We start from the raw sequence: 25,309 nt of genomic DNA, 5'->3' as shown, positions 1-25,309 counted from the left end.
CATGATAATTCATTCCATGGCTTTGCATATTAGGCTAGTCAGACTAATAGGACTGTAGTTTCTGATGTCAGTTGATGATCCCCCCTTGTAAAGTGGGATAACCATTGTAGTCATCCATTCTCATGGTACAAATCTGGTTTTGAGTCTATAGTTGAAAAGTGACTCAAGTGGTGGTGATATGTCATGTTTTCAGCTATGTAGGAGGCACCATGTGATATTGTCATGGTCCACTGAGGCTGTTTTTGGCCTTACCAAGTGCTGCCAGGACATGCTCCTTATTAATATTTGATGGGGTTATGCTAGTAGGTATTTCATGGAGGAAGATGGGGGGGTTGTCAGAGGTGAGCTAAATTTGTCAACCAACAAATTCACTATGTTGCTGTACTCAGTGAAGCTGGCACCATTGACCACTAGGTCAGCACACTAATGTGTGCTGCCTTTGAGATTTTAGACATAGCTGTAGAATGCCTCATGACTGTCTTTAACCTGTGAGGCTATCTTGACCTCATAATTGGCCTTAGTCCTCTTAGTTTCCTGTTTAATTTAATTAGAGAGCTCCTGTCATTATGGGAGTTGCTGTTCCTGATCTAGCAATTACTTTTTTCTTTTTGTTATAAACCCTATTGAAGTTAGGATTCCACTAGTGTTGTTTGTTTTGGGTGTACTTCTTGTAGGTACAGCAACCTATATACAGCCATTTACATGATTCTATAGGGTCTCTGTGAACAATTCCACATAGGTTGTTATGAACTCTGGGCTGGGAAGGACAAAAAATATCTATAAACTGGATTTGAACCCTGCATTATGTGGCCTCTTTCTCGAAGCTCACTTCACTTACACCTTGTACCACAGACATAGCTCATTACTAGTATTCAGAAACAAATGCTGATTATGCAGTTTTAGTCAGGACTGAAGCACTCAATACTCCCTGTTAGCTGTAGCAAACCATTTTTTATACTTGTATACACTTGTGGCAAGCGGTTTGCTACAGTTTAAAATAACTGGCCCCTAAGTACATGAGGCTATGGCTCTGGGTGCCAGAAGGGCTAGCTACAGCTCTGGTTTCCAGGTATTTCCCAGAGGCATATGTAGTCATAAATAAAAATAGCCTCCATGACTACCATCTCAAATAGCAGACACACCGTAGCAAAGCACTGCTCTTTTTGAAAAAGGCCAACAAAATGCAAATATGACATATAGGCTTGATTGTGACAATACATCAGCAAGATGTTAAACTTCCTGCAAAGCCTAATAATTTTACAAATGTATTTAGAACGTCTGAACAGTGCTAAAAGACTTTAGTATGTTATGATGTTCCCTGACAGCATAAGTACTACAGACATGGAATGTCTATGCAAGTCTATTATCACAAGGATTTTTAAAAGTGGATTCTATGCGCTGTATTGTAAGCAACTAATTTTCATTTTTAATTGTTATTTAAATAAATTATTTTCAGCATGAGAAAGATAAGACAACAGTGTAAATTATTTCTAAAGAAATATAAGTGCCATAAGTAGCTTCTGGATTCATTTTCATATTAAAATAATTAATTCTAGGGATGCTATCTGTGTGTTTCAGCTAGACAGAAGTCTGACTAGTAGTCTAGTAGCTAGTGGTGTGCTTTACGAACACCTTGCTTTATGTACCTTCATTGTGAGTCTTACACTAAATACCATTCCCTACTCCCATTCAGGAAAGTGCACTGGAAAATGTTTGCAATTCCCTGAAACTGTAAGGGGAAGGGGTGCACATAAGATGGTAATTATGTCCCCAGTAATCGTTGTGCTAATATGTTCAGAAATGTGTATGAGCCCTGGTATCTGTACTGTAAGACAATGTACTATTCTTGTAATGAACTATTTTTCAAACTAAACTCCTTACTGTGCATTCTAAATTATGTATGTATGTATCTCCAAAACATATAGCCAGTTTTAATTCATGAATTTCCCTAATACAAAAATACTGGTATGGAATGTGATTGCACTACTTATCCTCAATAATGTGCAGTATTACAGTGGCTGCTAGATTTGCTGCAGCAACCTTATTAATTGTTAACCTGATTGTCTGTGTCCATCCGTGGTCACACCTCACATTATGAACATAGCAAATACTCTTTAGATAATCTTTTCAAGGACAGGTAAAAAATGTGAAATATGCACATTTTGGCAATGTTACCACTGTAAAGTATAGCTTATAGATAGTGTACTTCATTCAGACTTTACACCTATAAAAATCCATTCTGACCGAATAAGTAACCTCAAAGACTTATAAAGAGGAATACATATACAAAGCCTTCTGTAGTAATATCAAGAATCTCCACGGCAATACCCAGGTTTGATCTGAGTTACTGCATAATGGCATCTCCTATACTGAGCTAACAGATATTGCCAACATACTGGCTGACAGATTCAGTGCCAGCTTTACCCCCCCCCAAAGATGAATCACAACTTCGGAGGAATGCCAGGCACCCAGCATTACTGCAACACAGGATAAAGCTGCATTGTCCAAGGCCAAGAATACAGCTTCCATGGGAACCAACAATATCCTGGATGTGTTCTACATGAACCGCAAAGTGAACTGGCACCACATCTGTGTTCCCTGTTCAATCACAGCCTCACCTCAGGCTTTGTCCCTACCGAATGGTGCACTGCTACAGTCATCCTTCTCCATAAAGCAGGAACGACTACAGACCCTGGGAATTATCGCCCCATTAGCCTGATTAGTCTGATATGTAAGGCTATGGAGCGCATCATCATGGATCTAATTAACAAGGATATAGGGAATATCCAAACTCTAGAAACCACGCAATTTGGTTTTGTGAAAGGTAGATCATGCCTGCTCAACCTGGTTGACTTTTTTGAGTCAGTCACCAGAGCTATGGATGAGCACCTCACTGGCCCTCTTCAAGAGAAATCTTGATGAGTGAATGGGAAATAGAAGGTTCACCCTGGGGATCACTCCAGTGGCTCTACTTGATAGAGGCACTGGGAACTAACGTTGGGCTGCATGATGCCAGATGGGCTAGAGGGCCATTAGCCTATTATACACCTATAAACCTACGAACCTATGGAGTTATATACCATACAGTTTGGAGTTTATAATATTGCAAATTATTTTGAGTTACTTAGGGTGCCACTGTTTTTAAGTATATTTGCTGCTGTTTTCCCATTTGTACACATGAATTTAAAGCACTTTTTGGTATACTAGATCTTTGAAACTTTATTTTGAATACATGGGATATCAGGATCACCTGAAGAAGTGAGGGCAGAATGCTGACTTCTTCAGCTGCCTGGTCCTAAATTCAGATAACTGTCAATGCCACTTCAGTCTGTTTTTAGTCCCATAAGTATCCACTATGTGTGGCATTCTGCAATGGCACACCTGCGTTTAAAGTTGACTGAAAATTAGTGCCATTTAGGTCAAAATGTAGGGTGGAGAAATGAAGCTTCTTCAAAACAGGTTATTTTATTTTGTTTTTAGTGTGACTAGCACTACAAAATACAAATATTTAGATTAAATTAATAACTTGCTGCATATTACTTGAGCATTTAATCTAAATTAACCATGCATTCATTCAGTTTTACTTACACATGATGGACTGTGTATATATTCAGTTTATATCTGTGGTTTGGTTGTGTGATTATGTTTTATTCAAGATTACCTCTGCATTCATCCTTTATTATTTATGAACTCATCCAATGTTATCAGTGAAATCATGCTAAACTAATCATATCCATACAGCAATATAATTTGGCATAATAGTGTCCTGTTTACCTATTAGGTTATAGCTAAAAGAACTCTATTCTTTCCATACTTCTCCCTGTAACAGAAAGACTAGCTAAACTATAAGACTAGCCATCCTACACTGCATGCCCAGTAGAGAATATATATAATCAGAATGGCTTTATATATAAAAAGCTTGTGTTAGGTCACTGATGTCTGTATGTCCTCTCTTCACAGGTCAATAGGCAGGTAGCCCAGTGCAGCTGTGCCAAGCGCTTCAAAGTACAGCAGATCAGTGCCAACAGATATAAGGTATGTATCACTCCCAGAACCAGAAAATATATCTAAGTGGATTTTTTTCTGTTTTCTTAATTGACCTTTCTAGATAAAAGAATAAATGTGTATAATTAACAATAAAACCATTTGACAAATGAATGTACCCTCTAGAAGTTGTATTATCTGTCTTCCAAGAAAAATAAACACACCACTACTCAGACTCTGAAATAAATATCAGTCTTGTATGCATGTCTATGTCTGCAGAGTTGCTGATTCCTGGGCTTTGTTGGTAGTTCCTGTGTACTGTTTCCTTGCCTTATTTGGGGAGAAGGAAGTTACCTTGCTTACCAGTGGGAGTGGGAAGCATTGAGCTGCCTTTGGTCCAGTTTTGTGAGGTCTCAGCCAGAAACTAGTAGTTTATTGGTCGTTTTGGGCCAGTTTCCAGCTTTTCCAGCCCTGGTATATAACGCAGTTGCACACTAGGGCAGCAGCGGTTAGCAAAGTTTAAACTATCTGGGCCATCTAAATTCCACTCTTCAAATTTTCCCCTAAAATTACCTTCCTCGAACTATACTACTGATCTAACTAACCTATAACTAAAGGATCATCTCTACTTGAATCCAAGTAGACTATACTCTATCTGTAAAACCTAGCACTTGCTCCTACAGTACTTATCACCTTGATACAGCACTCGTGTTATAAATAGCACCCCATAAAGGCAAACCCTCTTTGTTGCCCACCCACATCCCCTGAAAACTCTTTTAAAGTTTTTTTCTATTTCCTTCTAGCATGTCGAGGGATCAGTTGCTAGTGCCCTGCTCAGCTGGTGAACCTGGGAATATTGAGGCAATGTTACAACTGCCTCATGTACACAGACAACCCTCTCCTCCTCCCACAAAACACAAATACATGCGAGAGATGCAATTATACGGCCAAACTGGAGGCTGAGCTCTCTCAACACAGGACTCGCAAGACCAGACAGGAGGAGAAGGTTACCACATACACTATAGATCCAGTCTCACACAGTACCATCACAACCACAAATCATACACATAAACACACAAAGACATACTCGGAGGCTCTGATCAAAAATCTACCAAAACAGCAGAGACCACCAAAGCATACACCCAAACAACTACCACCTCAAAACACAACACCTGAAACACATAGACCGCACAGTCAGAGTGTCAAACAGTCACAGCCCATAAGGCCGAACACTATGCCAGACACACTAGTCATTGGTGACTCCATAGTCAGACACACTGACGTCCCACTCACCAGACTGAGTAAGGAGAGGGTCACAGTAAGCTGCCTGTCGGGCGCTAGAATCCGCCACATAACGCAAGCACTCAGGTCGCTCAACAGCAGATACAAACTCAGTCATTGTCCACGCTGGTGTGATGGACTACATGAAAAGAGACATTGAGGAGCTCTCTGATTATGTAGCCCAGGCAGGTATGACCCTGACCTTGAGCAGTATCCTACCTTCACCAAGAATGATGCCACAATACAGAGATAAGATGATCAGTTTTAACAATTGGCTTAAACTCTGGTGTCATTCAAAGGGGATCCAGTGTCTGTCTGCCTGGGAGGACATGCTAGACAAGCCCGGCTTGCACCTGTCACCCTGGGATTCCGGATATTGGCAAAGGCTCTTGCCACCCCATAGTGCCTTTTTTAGGCAAGGCTCAAATTCTAAACCTACCACCCTAGAACACAAAAAAGGAAAAAAACTAAGGGTAATGCTGCTCAATGCCAGAAGTCTCAATCTCAAAATGCGAGGCCCTTCTCAGTATGGAGAATATCGATGTCTGTGCTGTGACAGAAACCTGGTTCAAGGCTCCTGAGAGCACCCCAGCTATCAGGTTTTACCTCATATCATGCCCGCCCCAAAATCCGGACAATACCAAGAAAGGGGGGTATCCATATTCATTAAGGACACCCACACCTCAAGACTGATGCATCGGAGACCATCCAGGTGCAATTAACCATAGGCAAGACTGCTCTGCAAATTGTAGCATGTTACAGGCCACCCTCACAAACTCAGGAACCTCACATGGCCTTCCTGAAAACACTAGAGGGGATAAATGTATCACCAAACACCATCATATTAGGTGACTTCAATTACCCTAATATAGACTGGGAACACTACTCAAGCCCAAACACCCTAGCCCAAAAGTTCCTGGAATTCATAAACTCAAATGCCATGGAACAACTAGTCACCATCCCCACAAGAGGAGATAACATACTTGATCTCATCATCACGAACATGGGAGCACAATGTTCAACACCGGAAGTATACCCCTCACTGGTGAGATCAGATCACAAACTAATCTAGCTGGAGGTCCTCATCCCACCCCCACCTGAAATAAACCACAGTAAAGAACTTCACTTCACACTTCTAAAGACTAGTGTGGTCTCTTTTAAGGCCCCGGAAGGCGGAAAACAGTACTCAAGCCGCTGAAACACTTCTACCAGCACCTGCAGGACTGCATGGATAAGGCAATCCGAAACAAAACAAAGACTCTTAGTACCAAAGCAAGCGTCCAGTCTGGTGGACCCCAGCCATAAACAAACTCTACAATAAAAGGAGGAAGCTACTACAAGATAGAGCAAAATCCTTAAAAGGTAAGACACCCTTGATCACTATAAGTAAAAACTAAGAGCTCTCATAAAATCATCCAAAGCAAATTTCGAGAGAAAAATAGCTAAAGACTCAAAAGACAATCATAAGGCCTTCTTTAGCTATGTTAGAAACCTAGGAGGAAACTCCCAGATATGCTCAGAACTAGTTCAAAATGATGTGAAGATTACTGATCCTACAGACATTGCCAATATACTGGCTGACAGGTTCAGTGCAAACTTCTCTCCCTCCCCAAAAGAGAGATATCTATACCAAACGATTGCAGCCCCCAAACATCTCCAGCCCAAGTGAGAACTGCTCTCTCCAAAGCAAAAACACAGCATCCATGGGACCTGATGGTGTCCCCGGCTGTGTGCTCCACGAACTCAATGAGGAATTAAACCCACAGCTAGGACAGCTGTTTAATCAAAGTCTTACCTCTGGATTGCAACTGTGGTCCCACTTCACAAAGGCGGTGCCTCCACCGACCCTGGAAATTACCGCCCATTAGCCTGACAAGCCTGATCTGCAAAGCCATGGAGAGGATCATAATGGACCTCATAAATAAAGACATAGGAAATTTGCAGACTTTGGATCCAACCCAGTTTGGCTTTGTCAAAGGCAGATCATGCCTTCTAAACTTGGTTGACTTCTTCGAAACAGTCACCAAAGCCATTGGGAAAGGCAGTCCATACAGCCTACCTCGATCTGGCTAAGGCCTTTGATACAATACCCCACTCGGGTATCACTGAAAAACTCATCAGCTTAAATGTTAACCCATACATCACAAGATGGGTTGCAAACTGGCTGAGTGACAGAACCCACAGGGTCAGAGTTGCTGGTGCCATGTCAGACTCAAAACCTGTCACAAGTGGTGTCCCACAGGGCTCAGTCCTGGGCCCACTCTTGTTTGGCATCTACTTTAGTACAAGCAAACACAGGAGGGTTATGGCTGACAAAGTTTGCAGATGACTGCAAACTGGGCGCCATAGTAGAAAACACATCTGACACAGATATCCTTCAGAAGGGTCTCACAGAAACGGATAACTGGTGCCAGAGCCACGGCCTGAAGTTGAATGCCAAAAAATGCATAGTCATACCCTTTGGGAAAAACAAGGTTACCCCTAGCTACCAAATAGGTGGCAATCCACTGAGCACAGAAGAAGTTATCAGGGACCTGGGGACCCAGGTTGATAGTAGTCTGTCATTCGACACCCAGGTAGCTAAAGTAGTTAGGAAGACTTTCTACATTGCCCACCTCATCATGAAGGGATTCTCATCTAGATCAAGGGAGGTCATAGTCTCCCTTTACTCATCACTCATCAGACCAATGATTGAGTACAATGCCCCATTTGGGATGTATCTGACCCGGCACCTGCAGCAGCTGGAAAGGCCACAAAAGTTCCTCACCAAAAGGATAAAGGGTCTCAAAAATCTGTCCTATGCTGCCCGACTGAAAGAACTCCAGCTCTATTCAGTGCCACCGCTTGCTCAGAGGTGACCTTTGCCTAACATACAAGGCCATGTCAAACCCAGATTTGATGAATATGCTTCACCTCAAAATCTAGATCCATCAGAGCCACAAGGGCGGAGACTTAAACCTCGACACGGCTATTAATAAGGCGTGCTGGAGGGATAGATTCATCACCCAAAGACTCCCTATGCTGTGGAACAAAATCCCGGTACATGTGAGGCAGAGCACCTCGCTGGCCTTGTTCAAGAGAAATCTTGACCAATGGATGGGAGATCGCAGATATACCCCAGGGATTACCTCAGTGTCACTGCTCGACAGAGGCACAGCAAAATAATGGGTATAGTTCCCATACTAAAGGGGCTAGGCTTGTAAATGCCCTCGGGCAGATAGCCTAGTATGAACCTATGAACCTATGCACATGATTGAATATATAGACATTGCAGCACAGCCTGGTGGGTATCACCAAATGATGAAGTACAAGTGAAACAAAAATGTGTAGATATTAAGGTAAATAGCATACATGGAGCTTTTATCTTAGTTAAATTTGCTTCTTTAACAGCAGAGAGAGGAATAATTTGCTGTGTTAGCTGGAGCAAGTTAACTTAATGAAGCCATTAAAGTTATATAAAAGGAGGGCTAAAGAAAACCCTGGAGTATTTGCTTGCCTTTTATGAAGAGGAGGTTTGATGTCCAGACCAGTACCTCTGGAAGTGAGACTAAAGATTGAACCAGAAGGAGACATCAGAAAAAGTTGGAGTTTGTTCCTCTTAAATTAATCCTGAACTAGTGAGAGAAAGAATGAGAGACGGATTTACTGAAAGATACTGCAACCCTAGAAAAAGTTTTGAATGTACTGTCTGTGAGATTTATGTTTGCCCTATGACTTTTGAGAAGAACCTGCATTTTTAAGCTCTTTTTAAATAATAAACAGTGCTGTTTTCTCAGACTGGTATATCTGCTATCTTTCATGTTTCACATTGGTGAATTGCTGTGGACATTTTGGGCACACTTTTTACGCCAAAGTCCTATGACTGTACCTATCTGTACCAAAATTCCACCCATTTACATATAACTTCCCCCAGTATGAGAGAGAGAGATAGTCTCCTAGGATGTGTGCTTAGAGTTTTCTTCCATTTGTCAACTACAAATGTGTGTGGGTCTCTTCACTAGAATGATAACTGTGGAGCAGCTAATACAGATCATTGCAGCTGAAGGGATGTTGGCACAACTTGGCAGTGTACAGTTCAATAGCTACACCACAGACAGTCATACCACTAAATAACCAGGGAAAAGGACCTATGTGCATATCATGTCACCTTTGAGTGATACAACCACCAGGAAGGATAGAACTGATCCAAATAGATCAGGATCCTTTCAGCACAGTTGATTGGGGGAAGCAATGAAGGCATTCATAGACATGGTGGAAACTGAATATATCAGGACTATGCATTATAAGGTTAAGAAGGAATTACTAATCAAAGCTGGTATTTTCTCACAGACACAAACTCAGAAAATTTATAACTGGATTTTTTCTCATAAAATAATTACAAAAATCACAATTTTGTGACTTAAAGCATATAGTTAATGACCAGACCCTGATATACTATACTATATACTATATATAGATATACTAAAATTGGTAGAAAAACTAGCCATTAACAAGTCTACGAGACCTTTACTTGCTGCTTTAATTACCTACTGTTTTAAGAAAGTGAGTGGTCAGACTGATCCTAATGACACTGAAAATTTTGTAATACCAGTAGAAAGGTCACTATGTCTTAAAGCTATGTACACAACTGAGTATTCCAGACTTGTAGTAAAACAAGTGTCAATACTGATAACAAACAAAAAGCATTAGCTGTAGACATACTTTGTTTTTAATGTGGAACAGGGGTTATATAGCTACAGGTTCATAGATTAGGACTAGGCTAACTGCCCATGTGAGCCATTTTAAACCTAGACAATTTTCCTTTGTAAGCCTCAAACCCTGCACCTTGTATTTGTAAGTCAAATACCTTAACCATTAGGCTACCCTCATATATAGATAGATTTTGTACTAATGACAGTAGTACTGTTACATCTTTGGAGGTTACAGTGCATGAAAAGCATGATGCCAGTGATGTTATGCTTATGGAATGTGGTAAACCATCTGCTAGAATGGTTGAGACTGCATTGTGTTACTGTGTTACTGCAAAAATAAATAATTACATGCAGTGTCTTAATTGATAGCATACAGCTACAATGGCTGCTAGAGTCGGGAAGTAAGGTCACACTGATAAAAAACAGCATGCATGCATAAAGAAAATGATCACTAATAAAGTAGTTGAAAAAATACAAGCTGTGTTCGGGAAAGTAGTTATGTTCCTGTAGTACACAATTTAACACAGGACATGATAATATGCAAAGATTTCCCCCACTTTAAGAGCTGCGGAAACAATGTGAAGAAGGTAGTCCTGATAAACCTTATCAGTGTGGGAAGGGGAACCAGCAACTGAATAAGCCTACAGATAAACCTTAGCCAAATATGAGAAAAAGGAAGGAACAGACATGTTTACTAGAATGTACGAATCTGACAAAGATCAAGGCATACTGCTACAGGGCACTAAATGTATAAAAAACTTGCTTAGGATGCAGGAAGAAGAGGAATCTTTACCATTTAAAGAAATATGTCAGTCTATGACTGTAACAGAGTAGCCTGTAAATCAGAACCAGTAGAAGGAAGGAACATATTTACCAAAGTCATGTACCCTAAAATCATTGCAAACCAGGGAATATATGTGATTAGTAGATCTAAAGAGATGGGAACATTCACTGAAAGGATGTATTCTAATGAAATGAAGTTAGGAAGTATGAAAGTGCACAATTTCATCTGAATTCTAAACTTTCAGTCAAGCTAAAGTAGAAAGGTCCAGAAATGAAGATTTATAAACTGCAAGTGGGTATTGATGAAAAATGTAACAATAAGAACATTAAGCAGCATTCTACTGTCTCCAAGGATGATGCTACAATACCAACATAAAATGATCGCCTTTAACAATTGGTTTAGCTGCTGGTGTCATTCCAAAGGGGTGCAATATTTGTCAGCCTGATTGGTCATGGTCAACAGGCTAGCCTGATTTGCCAGGAATAGTCTTCACCTGTCCCGTCTAGGCTTTTGTATAGTGGCCAAAACATTATTCACCCCTATAGTACCTTTTTTTAGGCATTGCCAAACAGACAAACTGTCCAGCATAACAAAGGCCACTAAGGACAAGCTAAAAGTGTTACTACTGAATGCTAGGAGTCTCAAGAAGAAACTCCATAGAAGCTCTCCTCACCCTGGAGAATACTGACATCTGTGGAGTTACTGAAATATGATTCAAAGCCACAGAAAGCATGCCATCAGTGCATGGCTATAATGCCTTTCATATGTTTTGATCATCCATCGATCATGAAAGAGCAAAAGGCGGAGTTGTATCAATCTACAAAAAGGATAAAAACATCTCAAGGCTGGTCAGACAAGATGACATGCTTGAACTACTACATATCCAACTCACCATGGGAAAAATCCATTGTCATATTCTTGCTAGCTACAGGTCCCCCACTGTGAACCAGGAACACTACACATCATACCTGAAGCTACTGGAATCACTCATCATCCAGCCTGATCCCGTACTCATGGGTGATTTTAACTACCCCTCCATTTACTGGAAGACATACATGACCAGTAATATGCAGGACAAGATTTCTTCACTTTGCAAATTGAAATGTCCTGGAGCTGTTGGCCTGCACTCCCACTAGTGGAACAAATATCCTAGATCCCGTACTCACAACTATGGGAGACCACTGCAACCCCCCACCCAAGTCTGATGTCCTCACTGGTAAGATTATATCACCTTTCCTGTAACTAGTTTAGTCCAGATACAGATTTGCTGTATCCGGGACTGTTTGTAAGCTTCTGAGCCCCCTAAGCCTTTCTGTGTTGGAGTGAAGCCTTCTAGCTTATCAGTGGGAATGGTAAGCATTAGGTAGCCTATCTACCACAAGAGTGGTTTCTGGTCCAGAAATTGTAGTTTATTGGCCATTTGGCAGTTTCTCCATCTCTTTCAACTTTCTGGTTTAAAACCCTGTGTTTGCGCTAGTTTCCCACCTTTCCTGTAACTAGTCTGGTCCAGATACAGATTTGCTGTATCCAGGACTGTTTGTAAGCGTCTGAGCCCCCAAGCCTTTCTGTGTTGGAGGGAAGCCTTCTAGCTTATCAGTGGGAGTGGTAAGCACTGGGTAGCCTATCTACCACAAGAGTTGTTTCTGGCCCAGAAATTGTAGTTTATTGGCCATTTAGGCAGTTTTTCCATCTTTCAACCTTCTGGTTTAAAAGCCCATGTTTGCACTCATTTTCCACCTTTCCTGTAGCTTGTCTAGTCCAGATACAGATTTGCTGTATCCAGGACTGCTTGTAAGCTTCTGAGCCCCCCAAGCCTTTCTGTGTTGGAACAAAGCCTTCTAGCTTATCAGTGGGAGTGGTAAGCACTAGGTAGCCTATCTACCACAAGAGTGGTTTCTGGCCCAAAAATTGTAGTTTATTGGCCGTTTGGGCAGTTTTTCCATCTCTTTCAACTTTCTGGTTTAAGAGCCTGCATTTGCACTTGTTTCCCATCTTTTCTGTAACTAGTCTAGCCCAGATACAGATTTGCTGTATCCAGGACTGTTGGTAAGCTTCTGAGCCCTCAAGCCTTTCTGTGTTGGGGGAAACATTCTAGCTTATCAGTGGGAGTGGTAAGTACTAGGTAGCCTATCTACCTCAAGATCCAGGTACAGATTCTTAGTTTTAGCACTTGAATTTGCTTATTCGTACTCAGCACTTGTTCAGAACTTGTTAGCACTAAATAAGCTACAAATTACTACAGCACTCAACCTTCCTCTTTACCTAGTGGAAACAGTTTTTGTACTTACCTTCCTCGCTTGCTTAGAGAAAAACAGCTCTTACAATCACTTTCCTCACTTGCCTAGAGGAAAGTAGTTTTTTATTCAGGCATGTCCAGGGGTCAGCTCTCAGTGTTCTCTCCTGTCAATCTGATTAATCTGGACATCTTGAAGCAATGTAGCAATTGCCTCATGTACACAGACAACCTTCTCCTCCAACCACCCAACACCACAACCTGTGAGAGATGCACTTATCCTGCCAAACTGGAGGTAAAGCTCCCTCCAACCAAGACTGAACTTGACAGTCAAGAGGAGAAGGTAAATACGTGCACCACACCACACTCATCATAGTCCTATTAAACCTACACCATCAAAATCCACACATAGAAACACAAAAACATTTGCAGAGGCTCTCAGTAATAATCTGCTCAAGCAACAGACCTCCAAAGCAGAAATGCAAGCAAACTCCACCCCACAACACAACCCAAATGACACATAACCCACAGACTCAGTGTGCCAATAAACCACAGCACATAAGGCAAACCAATGTACCCAACACACTTGTAATAGGTGACTCTATAGTCCCACTCACCAGGCTAAACAAGGAGAAGGTTACTGTCAGATGTCTGTCAGGTGCCAGGATCTGCCACATAACCCACGGACTCAGGTCATTTCACAACAAGTACAAATATGACTCTGTCATTGTCCATGTTGGTGTGAACGACCTGAGATGTACCTCCCTGGACTACATGAAAAGAGACATGGAAGAGCTCTCCGATCTTGTAGCCCAGGCAGGTATGACCCTAGCCCTGAGTAGCATCCTACCATCACCCGGAATGATACCGCAGTACAAGGACAAAATGATTGACTTCAACAATTGGCTAAGCTTCTTTTGTCATTCTAAGGGGATCCAGTATCTGTCTGCCTGTGACGACATGGTCGACAGACCACAATGCTTTTTCAGAGATAGCCTGCACCTGTCGCCCCTGGGATTCCGGATACTGGCTAAGGCTCTTGCCGCCCCTATAGTGCCTTTTTTAGGCAAGTTCAAATGACAAATTCACCACCATAACAGGAACAAGCAAGCAAAAACTGAGGATAATGCTACACAATGCTAGAAGTCTAAATCTCAAAATACACTCACTCAAGACATTCCATAAAATGGAGAACATCGATATATGTGCAGTGACTGAGACCTGGTTCAAGGCTCTACAGAGCACTCCTGCATTACCAAGCTATAACTCAAACCACACTTTTCGGCCATCTAGCCTAGACCAGAACACCAAAGGCAGAGGTGTGTCCATATCCATTAAGGATAGCCACACCTCCATGCTAGTTGCGCAGCATAATGCATCCAAGGTTATCCAAGTGCAACTAACTCTGGGCAAAATTGCAATCCAAATTGTAGCTTGATACAGATCCCCCACCATGCCTCAGGATTCCCACTCCTCTTTTCTTGAGATACTGGAAAATATTAGGGTTCAACCAAACACCCTAATAATGGGTGATTTCAACTACCCCACCATCACCTGGGAAAACTACTCATGTACCAACTCCTTCGCTTAACGCTTTCTGGAATTCATAAATTCCAATGCCCTGGATCAACTTATCCACACCCCCACCAGGGGCAACAATATCCTAGACCTAGTCATTACCAACATGAGTGACCGGTATTCCACACCTGAAATCAACTCCTCATTGGTCGGATCCAACCATAAGCTAGTCACTCTAGATATCCGCATCCCACCCCCACCCACCATTAAGGAAACCATGGTAAAAATTTCTCCAAAGCCAAATTCATGCTACTTAAGACAGAAGTGGTGAACTTCATGACACCCATGCAGATGGACAATACAGTTACGACTGCTGAATCCTACACAAATGCACTCTATAAGCACTTACACGAGTGCGTGGATCGTGGTATCCCAAACAGAACCAAGACTCTATCCTCCAAAAAAAGAAAGCCAATCTGGTGGTCCCCTGCCATAAACAAACTCTGCAACAGAAGGAAGAAACTGTTGCAAAAAAGAGTAAAATCTCATGAGTGGAGGAGCTCCCTGGTCAGCCTCAGTAAGAAGCTGAGATCCCTTATAAGATCTTCCAAATCTAGCTACGAAAACAAAATCACCACTGATTCTAAGAGCTACCACAAAGCATTCTATAACTATGTCAAGAATCTCAATGGCAACACCCAGATCTGCTCTGAGTTACAGCACAACGGCACGAAAATTACAGAACCAACTGATATTGCCAACATCTTGGCATATAGGTTCAGTGCTAACTTTACCCCCCTCTCACCCCCTAAAGGACCCATATCTATACAGGAAGAATGCAGAGTCCCTGTAATCACATCTATGCAGGTAAAAGCTGCACTCTCTAAAACCAAAAACACAGCATCCATGGGACTGGACAACATCACAGGCTGCATTTTACATGAACTTCAGAATGAACTGGCTCTCCACCTAAACACTATGTTCAATCATAGTCTCACATCAGGCTTTGTGCCCACTGAATGGTGCACAGCAACAGTTATCCCACTCCATAAAGGGGGAGCCACCACTGATCCTGGGAACTATCGTCCTATTAGCCTGATGAGCCTGGTCTGCAAGGACATGGAATGTATCATCATGGAACTCATAAACAAAGCCATTGGTAACCTCCAAACTCTGGACCCCACCCAGTTCAGGTTTGTGAAAGGCAGATCATGCCTTCTGAACCTGATCGACTTTTCTGAGGCAGTCACCAAAGCCATAGATGAGGATAAGGTGGTTCACACAGCCTATCTTGACCTTGCCAAGGCTTTCGACACCATCACCCATTCTGGAATTATAGCTAAACTCACTAAACTAGGTATAAATCCATACATCACAAGATGGGTTGCCAACTGGCTCATTGACAGAACCCACACTGTAAAAGTTGCAGACTCCAACTCTGACTTCAAACCAGTAACAAGTGGAGTACCACAGGATTCAGTCCTGGGACCTCTTCCGTTTGGTATCTACTTCTCTGAAGTGCAGGCAAACACAGAAGGCCTATGTCTAATGAAGCTTGCAGATGACTGCAAACTAGGAACCATAGTCGAGTCCCCAAATGATGTGGACATCCTACAGAAGGGCTTCACTGAGACAGATGCCTGGTGTCAGAGGCATGGCCTCAAGTTCAATGCCAAAAAGTGCATTGTCATCCCCTTTGGTAAAAACTCTGTACCCATGAACTACCACATAAACGGCAGTCTACTTAATGCCAAATGTGTGATAAGAGACCTTGGGACCTAGGTGGACAGTAGTTTCTCTTTTGATAATCACATCACCACAGTAGTCAGGAAATCCTTCTATGTGGCACACCTCATCACAAAAGGGTTCTCATCCAGGAAAAAAGAGGTCATTGTTCCCCTCTGCTCAGCACTCATTAGACCCATTATAGAGTACAATGCCCCTTTTGGCATGTACCTCACAAGACATCTGCAGCAGCTGGAAAGGCCCCAGAATTACCTCACAAAGAGGATTACTGGCCTCAAACAGATGCCCTACACTGACCGTCTCAAAAAACTCCAGATTTACTCTGTAGCATATTTATCGCCTACTCCAAGGAGATCTCTGCCTACACACTCTAGGGACCTAAACCTTGTCACCACAATAAACAGGACATATGGAGGGATAGATTCCTGTCCCAGAGACTTCCCATACTCTGGAACAGGCTACCCATCTATGTAAAGCAACGTTCCTCATTAGCACTCTTCAAGAAAAATACTGATGAGGGGGTGGGAAATAAGAAATACACCCCGGGGATCACTTCTGTGGCTCTGCTCGACAGGGGCATAGGAAATTAACTTTCTTGCGTGGTGTAAGCCAGGGAACCTTGTTGGCTAGGCTTACTTAGGCCCTTGGGTCAATAGCCTAGTACCTACCTATGAACCTGTGAACCTATGAACAAAGTGGTTTTCCTGGAAATAAAGGTGAAACTAGACCCCCCCCACCTAACCCCAAAAACTTTAAGAACTTTTTCTAAGGCAAACTATTCTCTATTAAATGATGGCATACCTAGATTTCAAGCTTCCCCAAATCCAGAAAACACAGAAGCCTGTTCGGAGGTGTACACAAAAGCCTGTGCAACAATATAAACAACTGCATAGAAACTGCAGTACCAGACCAAATTAAACCCAGATGAAACTGTAAGAGCAAGCCGCCACAGTAGACCCCTGATATTGAAAGATTGTAAAACAAAAGGAAGAAAATTCTGTTGAAATGTAAGAAGGAATGTGTACAACACAGCAATAAGTCCCTCATTAGTATAAACAAGTGAATCAGGGAAATGATCAAGTCTCTGAAAGCAGACTTTGAGGTAAAAATAGCCTCAAAAGCTAAGGATAAACATAAGGTCCTGATTTCTTTTTTCTAACACTACTGCAATAACTTGTAATTTGTATTCCTGTGCATGTCCTACAATTAATTGTAACTTGTATATACCATATGTAAATACTATTGTAATCCACTTTGGAGCTTTTCTCCCCAGGTCTCCACTGAAAACGGGCTTCTGGCCCAGCCGGACACTACCCAGTTAAATGAAATAAATAAATAAATAAATAAATAGTTATGTCTACAATTTAAGGGTAACACACAGCAATGTGCAGAATTAGTTATAGACAGCATCACCTATACTCAGTCAGAAGATATAGCAAATCTGCTGGCCGAAAAAATCAGTTCAAATTTTACCTCCCCATCAACCCCAGTTCTCCCCCAAGGAATACCCTCCACCTTCACAACTTAGCGACTCAAACAAAACATCCTGGAGAGACAGATGTGTGTCTCAGAGATTGCCCCTTCTTTGAAACAGGCTTCTTATTCGCATTAAGCAGAGCCCTTGTCTGATCATCTTCAATGGTAATTTGGATCAGTGGATGAGGAATCAAAAATTCACACCTGGAGTCATGCCTAGGTCTCTTATGGACAGGGCAATTTGTAAAATAGTTTAGGCATAGGCACAAACCCATGACATCCTCTTGCCCCTAGGGGCCATATATGGGGTAACATGGGTTATATTAGCAAATCTTGTAAAGGGTCTTCAGCCATTAGCCTAGCAATTTCTTATGAACCTATGTACCTATGAAGAAAGATTTCATCAGGGTACCTAAAGAGGGATAAACAGTACCTGGTCAGAGTTCTAAACTAATTTCAGTCAGTATAACACAGGCACCTCAAATAAGAGATTATTCTAACCAATCAGGTATCTATAAGTAAGAAACAAAGTAAAATTAAAGACAAATCTTTTGTAATGGGAGAGCAACCTGGAAAAGAATAATACATTGAGAGGGTTCTGCTTGATCACTCTGAGACAGAGGGCGAGTCATAAAGGACAGAAAAATAAGAAAGTGTAGATTTAACAGATCTCTACTGATAGTTCTGTTTTGGCAAAATGCAAAATACATCAGCTCTAAGCAAAAGGAAAAGGGGTCTATGCCTCAGGTTGATAAAAATGGAGCAATACATTTTAGATAAGGCAGGGGTAGTAAATAACACTAAGGAATACTGGTATGTGTTGCCTTTTCTACGAGAGGCATTAACACTGAGACCTCAGTGCCTGGGACGTAGTGTAGCACCTTCTACACACAGCAAACTGCCCTTGGGAGAACTCCAGAACTGGCTAACTTTCAGATTAGCCATTCAGATTTTTAAATTATACAATCAGAAGATGGCACTTTGACCACAGCAAGAGAAATATAGCAAGAGCTGTAGGGGAAGAAGCTGACCAAGATGTTTCCGCTTACCCATGTTTTGAGTTTAAAAAATGACGTACGGTGTAAGTAAGACTGTAGTAAAATACCATGGCAGGGTTCTAAATAGGCTTAGATGTTTTGAACAAAGCTAGAAACCAAAAAAAATAGACTGAGCTGTTCTACCACCATGTATCCTCCTCAATTGATTGATTCTCTGTCCTTTGGGGAGTTTAAAAGAGTAATCACTAGCACCTCAGAGGAAATGCTTAAGGGTGAAGGTTTATATGAGGTGGAGTTTAGGCTTAGAGAATGAGGTTACTCCGATACACAATTAATCAATGCTAGAAGAAACTTGTTGGAGAGAGGTTTGAAATGAAAAATATTGTAGAAGCATGTTTATCAAGGAGAACATAAGTGCTAAGGATGGTTGTAAAGAAAAATATTTTTAGTTACAAAATTTTCCCCTTATTCATCAGTGTTGGAGAATATAATTAAGGCTCTGCAGCATGTGATATGTCAAGATGAGGTGGTGGGTGAAATTTTCCCTGAAAATATCACTTTTTCTTATGGTAGCTATAACAATTTGAAAGAACTATTAAGTTTAGATCAGAGGATCCCCTCTGTACTTATTGATAAAAGGGGTTCATTTGTTTGTGGACATTGCAAGGCTTGTTTTAAGATAAAAAAAAAAAAAAACTTGCAGGAACCAAAATTAATGAGAACATTTTCATTTCTAAGGGTAATCTATATATTTATATAATTGGATGTGGCTGTAAACGTCCCAAGTGATATCTGGGTCAAACTAAATAGTACGTGAAAAACATTTGTGAGGCATCAGAAATTGTAATTTAAAAAGTCCTGTGGCAGAGCATTTTCGTAAGAAACATCAAGGTCTGATTGTTTTGGGGTTTTTTTTAGTGTTTTTGCTCAGCCGTATCTTCCCAGATGTGATAACTGTGTTAATCAGTTAAATGAATTAAAGAGTAAAATGATATTAAACTATAGGACACTATCACATCTAGATCAAGAGAGGTAATCGTGCCCCTTTATTCATCCCGCATCAGGCCCCTCATAGAATACAATGCCCCCTTTGGGATGTACCTTACCCGACACCTGCAGCAATTAGAAAGACCCCAAAAGTACCTCACCAGGAGGATCAAGGGACTCAAACAGATGCCATATGCTGCTCGGTTAAAAAAACTCCAGCTCTACTCAGTTGCATACCGCCTACTTCGAGGCGATCTATGCATGACATATAAAGCTATGTCCAACCCAGAATTAATGGACATGCTCCACCTCAGTAAATCTAAATCCCTTAGAGCCATGCGCTCGAGGGACTTGAACCTCAGCACAGAAATAAATAGAACATGCTGGAGGAACAGATTCATAACCCAGAGGCTCCCTTCACTCTGGAATAGAATTCCAATTCATGTTAGGCAGAGCACCTCACTGACTCTCTTCAAGAAGAATTTTGATGGGTGGATGGGGGATCATAGGTTTGCCCCGGGGATTACTTCCGTGTCACTATTAGACAGAGGCACAGTAAACTAAACTTTAAAAAGGGCACAGTATACTCAAATCAAGGGGTGGTGTAAGCCAAACACAATCGGGCTAGGCTTATAAATGCCCCAGGGCAGATAGCCTAGTATGAACCTATGAACCTATGAACCTATTCCCTAAAGGTTTAAATTTAGAGATCAATTTGTGTTTTTAAAATTAAGAACTGATTAAGTGTTTTAATTAATAAAGTGTTTAAATAAAATATTGGTTAGTTGGTTTATGTGATTAATAAACATTATTAGATGGTATAAATAATCTTAATAATCATGTATGTATACACAAATGGTAACTCGGCACATAAAAATCCACTACCAAACATTAGCGGACCAGAGTTCCACTGTGGTGACCCCTAACCGGGATAAGCCGAAAGACACAACAACATATATATATATATATATATATATATATATATATATATATATATATATATATATATAGAGAGAGAGAGAGAGAGAGAGAGAGCTATATTGAATTAAGTTAGTATTTTTAGATAAGAAACAAATCATTTGTTTATAAGCTTTTAATTGTTATTGTTTAATTGAATTATTGTATAATTGATTATTTTAACTGGGTCCTACCTGTATATAAAGAGGCTCACATTGTTATTTAGTTATCCTGTGAAGGCAAATTGCTGAGGTACCAGATCTATAATTAAAAAAAGTGGTGGTAAAACAGCTCAATATATTTTTTTTCTAGTTTTATGTTCCTTGTTATCTGGTTTATTTGATGTTTTGAGCAAAGCACAGAAAAGGTAGTTAGATTGCTTAGCTAGGGAAGTGTGGCCCTCAGGGCAGCACGTCAGAAGCGGAAAGGCAAGCTGGATGATCAGAAGGTAGATGAATCTAACATGAGAAGTACATGTATATTATGTGGTGAAGCAAACCTGAGAATTGTAGCTGAAATGTGTGACATGAGATGTAATGGAAACCATAGGCATCCACAAGGTACCTATTACAAAGGAAGGCCTTCAACAAAAGCAGGATGACAAGAAGGGTAAGAAATGTTAGACAATGTGTGTGTGCATTGTTAAGCAGAGCAGCATCTATGAAGTGCTAAGGTTAAAGTTGCCCTTGCAACTCCCCCTCTAATATCACCCACCCCATCTAACCCCTACCTTTCTTTCCACCCCACTAACTACCTTGATTATAGCAAGCTTGGATGCTCATAAGCCTAACTACTTATTATACAGCAGGAACTTCTTATTGTAACAGTTGTTAATGTCTGTTATGTACTTTGCAGATGATAAAGATTCTAGTTGTCTACTGATGTTCTGTGTTCTTCGTCTGTAACTATGTTTGCAATTGTTAATTGCTATGTTGATCAAATTGTTAATTGCTATGTAAATCCAATGTAACTACTGTCTGTATATTTTAACTGTGGAGCTTTTCTCCCCGGGCCTCTGCTGAAAATGGACCTACGTCCAGTTGGACACTCCCAGTCAAAAAATGTAAATAAATAAATAAATGTTATGATGCCTGGAACAGAGCAGAAACTGTCGAAGGGCATAAACATATGTTTTAAAGCTTGCATGTAAAAACCCAAATGATAGTTCAGTGGGTGCAATAAAGAGTCATTCTAATAAGCCAGATAAAAGAGTTTCAGAAGCAACAGTTTGCCTTCCTGAATAACACAGTGCAGTAAATTTAGTGACAAAAGCAGGCAAAACAAGAAAGGTAAAAAACTATAAACAAAGCATTTAAGAACATGTAGCAGTGGTAGTAAAGGATATACAATAACTTTGCAAAAGGGAATGTTCAAAAGGCAAGTGTAGCATTCAGTGTGAAATGCAGAGTGCATATAGAGTTGGCATTGCTGTGGATCTAGGAACTTTTAATGGAGAAAAGATGCTGTTTGCTGCCAAATGTGCAGTCGAAAGATTTCAACAACAAAAAAGCTTACTATTTCCTCAAATGACCACAGAAGACTTCAGTTTCAGGGAAACAGAATAATCCCATCCTGTCAAATTCAAGACAATTTAAAATGACCAAAAGTGGTAATGCCCATAGTATGGAAACACAAGGGAAAAGTCCAGGGTGATTTCCTTAGTATGGGAAGTTAAGAAAAAACAGGATTATGACAATAGTATGGAAACACAAGGAAGAAATCTCTGGCTTATGCCTTTAGTATGGGAACACAAGAAAAAAAAATGGTTATGCCCATAGTATGGGAACACAAGGAAAAGCCCAGGCTATGTAATAAAGAATGTATACTTGCCACACCTCATCTCCTCTGCTTACCTCAGCTATTCTGTACTCCCTGTCAGGAACTACTATCCTACAAACTACTTCTCACACAATGACACATCTCCCAAATAACATTATTTTCCAGATTCCATTCCTTCATGTTTATGCTTTGTACTACCAATAGGGAATTCAAAGTTTTGCTATCTATATACCAAGCTTGCTCAAATCAAACTCAGGTATGTAAAATCTCCTAGACTGTATATATGCCACTGTATAGAAATTTTCTGTCATTCGTGGATTGTGTTGTCATATAAAGACATGGAGCTCTGATTGTATATATGCCTCTGTACAGAATTTTTTGTCATTTGTTGTATTTGTACCATTATGTTATGGAGCTTTTCTACCTGAGCCTCCGCTGTAAATGGACCTTGTTCCAGTCAGACTTTCCTGGTAAACAAATGTAAAATAAATAAATAAAAGTATAGTAGGCATGCAAAGACTTGGGAATTTGCAGACAGAGACCAGGTGATCGTTTTGGTCCCCTTAGCAGATACAAATGTTTGGTTAAATGGTAATGTCTATTTGCATAATGGAAAATGTAATAAAACTAAACTACAGAGGTAGAAATACTGGTAAAAGAAGACCAGAACAGATATACCATGTCAATGTTTTAAAGCCATGGGAGGAATTACAGCCATCTGTAGTTAGTTTAGCAGCAGAGACCTCTAACTCAGTTGAAGAAAGACAACTGACCTCAGTACCAGCTGTTCAGGTAAATAAATCTAAGCCACAAAAACAAGAACTAGAAGAATTTCTGATAAAGAAGAAGAAAGTGTTTTTAGAGCTGCCTAGCAAAACAAGTCTGATTCAAAACCATATGTAAGGCATTCTGGGAGAAAAGGTTAATGTAAAACCTTACAAAATGCTAAATATACAAAGAAAAGCTGTACAGGAAGTAGTAAATAAATTGCTTAAAATAAAGATCGTAGAGAAGTCCGAGTCAGAGCAACAACCTCATAGTATTAGTCCCAAAACCTAATGAAACACTCAGGGTCTGTAGTAGTTTTAGGAGGTTAAACAGCATCCCAGCCCTTGACTGTTGCTCAGTGCCTATGACTGAGAAATACAAGAGAAATGGAAAAGACAAGAATTACATTACGTTGCCTACAAGCCGTTTAAAGCATGGCACCAGCTTGGTGTCACCCACCAGAATGTGAGTGGCCTATTGAGGGCATATATTCCATCCAATGAGCATGAGACTGTTGGCTTTAAGCTGGGGGATCACCTATAGCATGCTATGGTGGATCTTGTCAAATGGCAAAAAACAGGTGATGAGAATGTGTGCCAGTACCGATGTAAACAGAATATAGAAAATCTTTGTAGAAAATGTGGTGCAAATGAGCAGTGTTGCTTTAACCAGGAATAATTTTACCATAGATTAATGCGTTTTTTTTTTTTCTTTTTTAAGAGCAGGCAGGGAATGCACTGTGTTAGCAACAGTAGGGCTACATAATTATGCATTTAAAGCTGCATAAAAAATGACTGAGCAGAGTCCCTGAAGAGTTTGTTTTTCCCCTTATGAAGGGGGGATGGTGATATCCAGAACAGCAGCTCTGGAAGTGAAATAAGAGTGAAGTGGAAGGAAAAACAAGGAGGAAGGCAGTATTTGTTCCTGTTAAAAGGAGTCTAGGAGTACAGAGAGGGAGAGACTTAATGAAAGAGACAGTACTGCAGCACCATGCAATTGTTTTGAAGACACAGGCTGTGAGATTGTTGTTAGCCGTAAGATGTTTGTTTGAGAAGAACCTGTATTTTTAAGTTCTGTGATATAATAAAGCAATAACCGACGACATGGTCTGGTATATTGAAGATTTACCCACAGTTGGTGTGGTTTAAGCATGAGGGCGAAGCCATAAACAAAAGCAACCGTGGGTAAATCTTCAGTATACCACAACCACAGAGACAGTTATTGCTATTATACAATGACATTATTTAAGAAAAAAATACTTACTTTTCTTAAATAATGTATTTGTATAATGGCAGATTACTGTTCTTCTGCCGGTTGTGGTATACTGCTTCTTCGTTTTGATGTACTGAGCATGCGTATGGGACTTGCGTTCCCACGCATACCCAGTACATCAATGCTTTGAAACGGAAGCAATGGAGAAAAGAAAGTCTCCGTTGCTCCGTTTTCTTTCTTTTTTTTTTTTTTAATTTGTAAAAAAAAAAGGTTTTGCACGCTGGTTGGGCTGGGCCAATCAGCGTGCACATTTTCGAATAGTAATAGGGGGTCATTGTATAATAAACAATGCTGTTTTTCTATGGTTGCTATCTCTGCCGCCTTTAATGTTTCACAATGTATATGCATAGTAAATCACGGACTTTATTATTGTATTACTGTCCTCTTGGAAGGGTTCAGAAAGTCATTTTACTCACAATAAAGAGACAGGCTGTAAGTTAGTTAGAAGTAGATCAATCTGTTTATGGCTGAGAGCTAGCCAGTAACGTTCAGTATGCTATCTCACACTGTTCATAGACATAAAAATGAAAGCCTTTAAAACTATGTCTGTCTTCAGCTGCTGATGGTTAACACTTTCCAAGGTAAGAATCTTTCAGAATTTACAATTTTCATATCATATGTCTAAGGATTACAATGTTGCCATTTTCATAAAATGAAAATACCCAACCACCACAGTTCACCTATGTTTCGCTCTATTTTTGTTACTACCGATATCGCCATTTGGCCAGTATTGATATCTCCATTAAACCGTTTTGTGTTAGTTTTCAGCCTGGAATTCCAGCTTGAGCCATACAAAGCAACAAATGCAAAATCAGAACCCCAAAGCTTGTCCTAA

At 40.6% G+C, this 25,309-nt stretch overlaps 1 protein-coding gene across 1 annotated transcript in view; it reads left to right on the top strand.

Annotated features, from left to right (window-relative positions):
- Positions 1–25,309, top strand: part of LOC122797773 (microtubule-actin cross-linking factor 1-like) — an 899,011-nt gene that overhangs the window by 823,148 nt on the left and 50,554 nt on the right. The window contains exon 35 of the mRNA XM_044066295.1: positions 3,961–4,035. Coding sequence (XP_043922230.1) covers positions 3,961–4,035 — 75 coding nt within the window. The remainder of the gene's footprint in view (positions 1–3,960; positions 4,036–25,309) is intronic.

The sequence above is a fragment of the Protopterus annectens genome, chromosome 3.part1, assembly GCF_019279795.1.
Source record: "Protopterus annectens isolate FY-2018-M chromosome 3.part1, PAN1.0, whole genome shotgun sequence".
NCBI lineage: Eukaryota > Metazoa > Chordata > Ceratodontiformes > Protopteridae > Protopterus > Protopterus annectens.
This window is presented reverse-complemented; position numbering and strand designations above follow the sequence as displayed.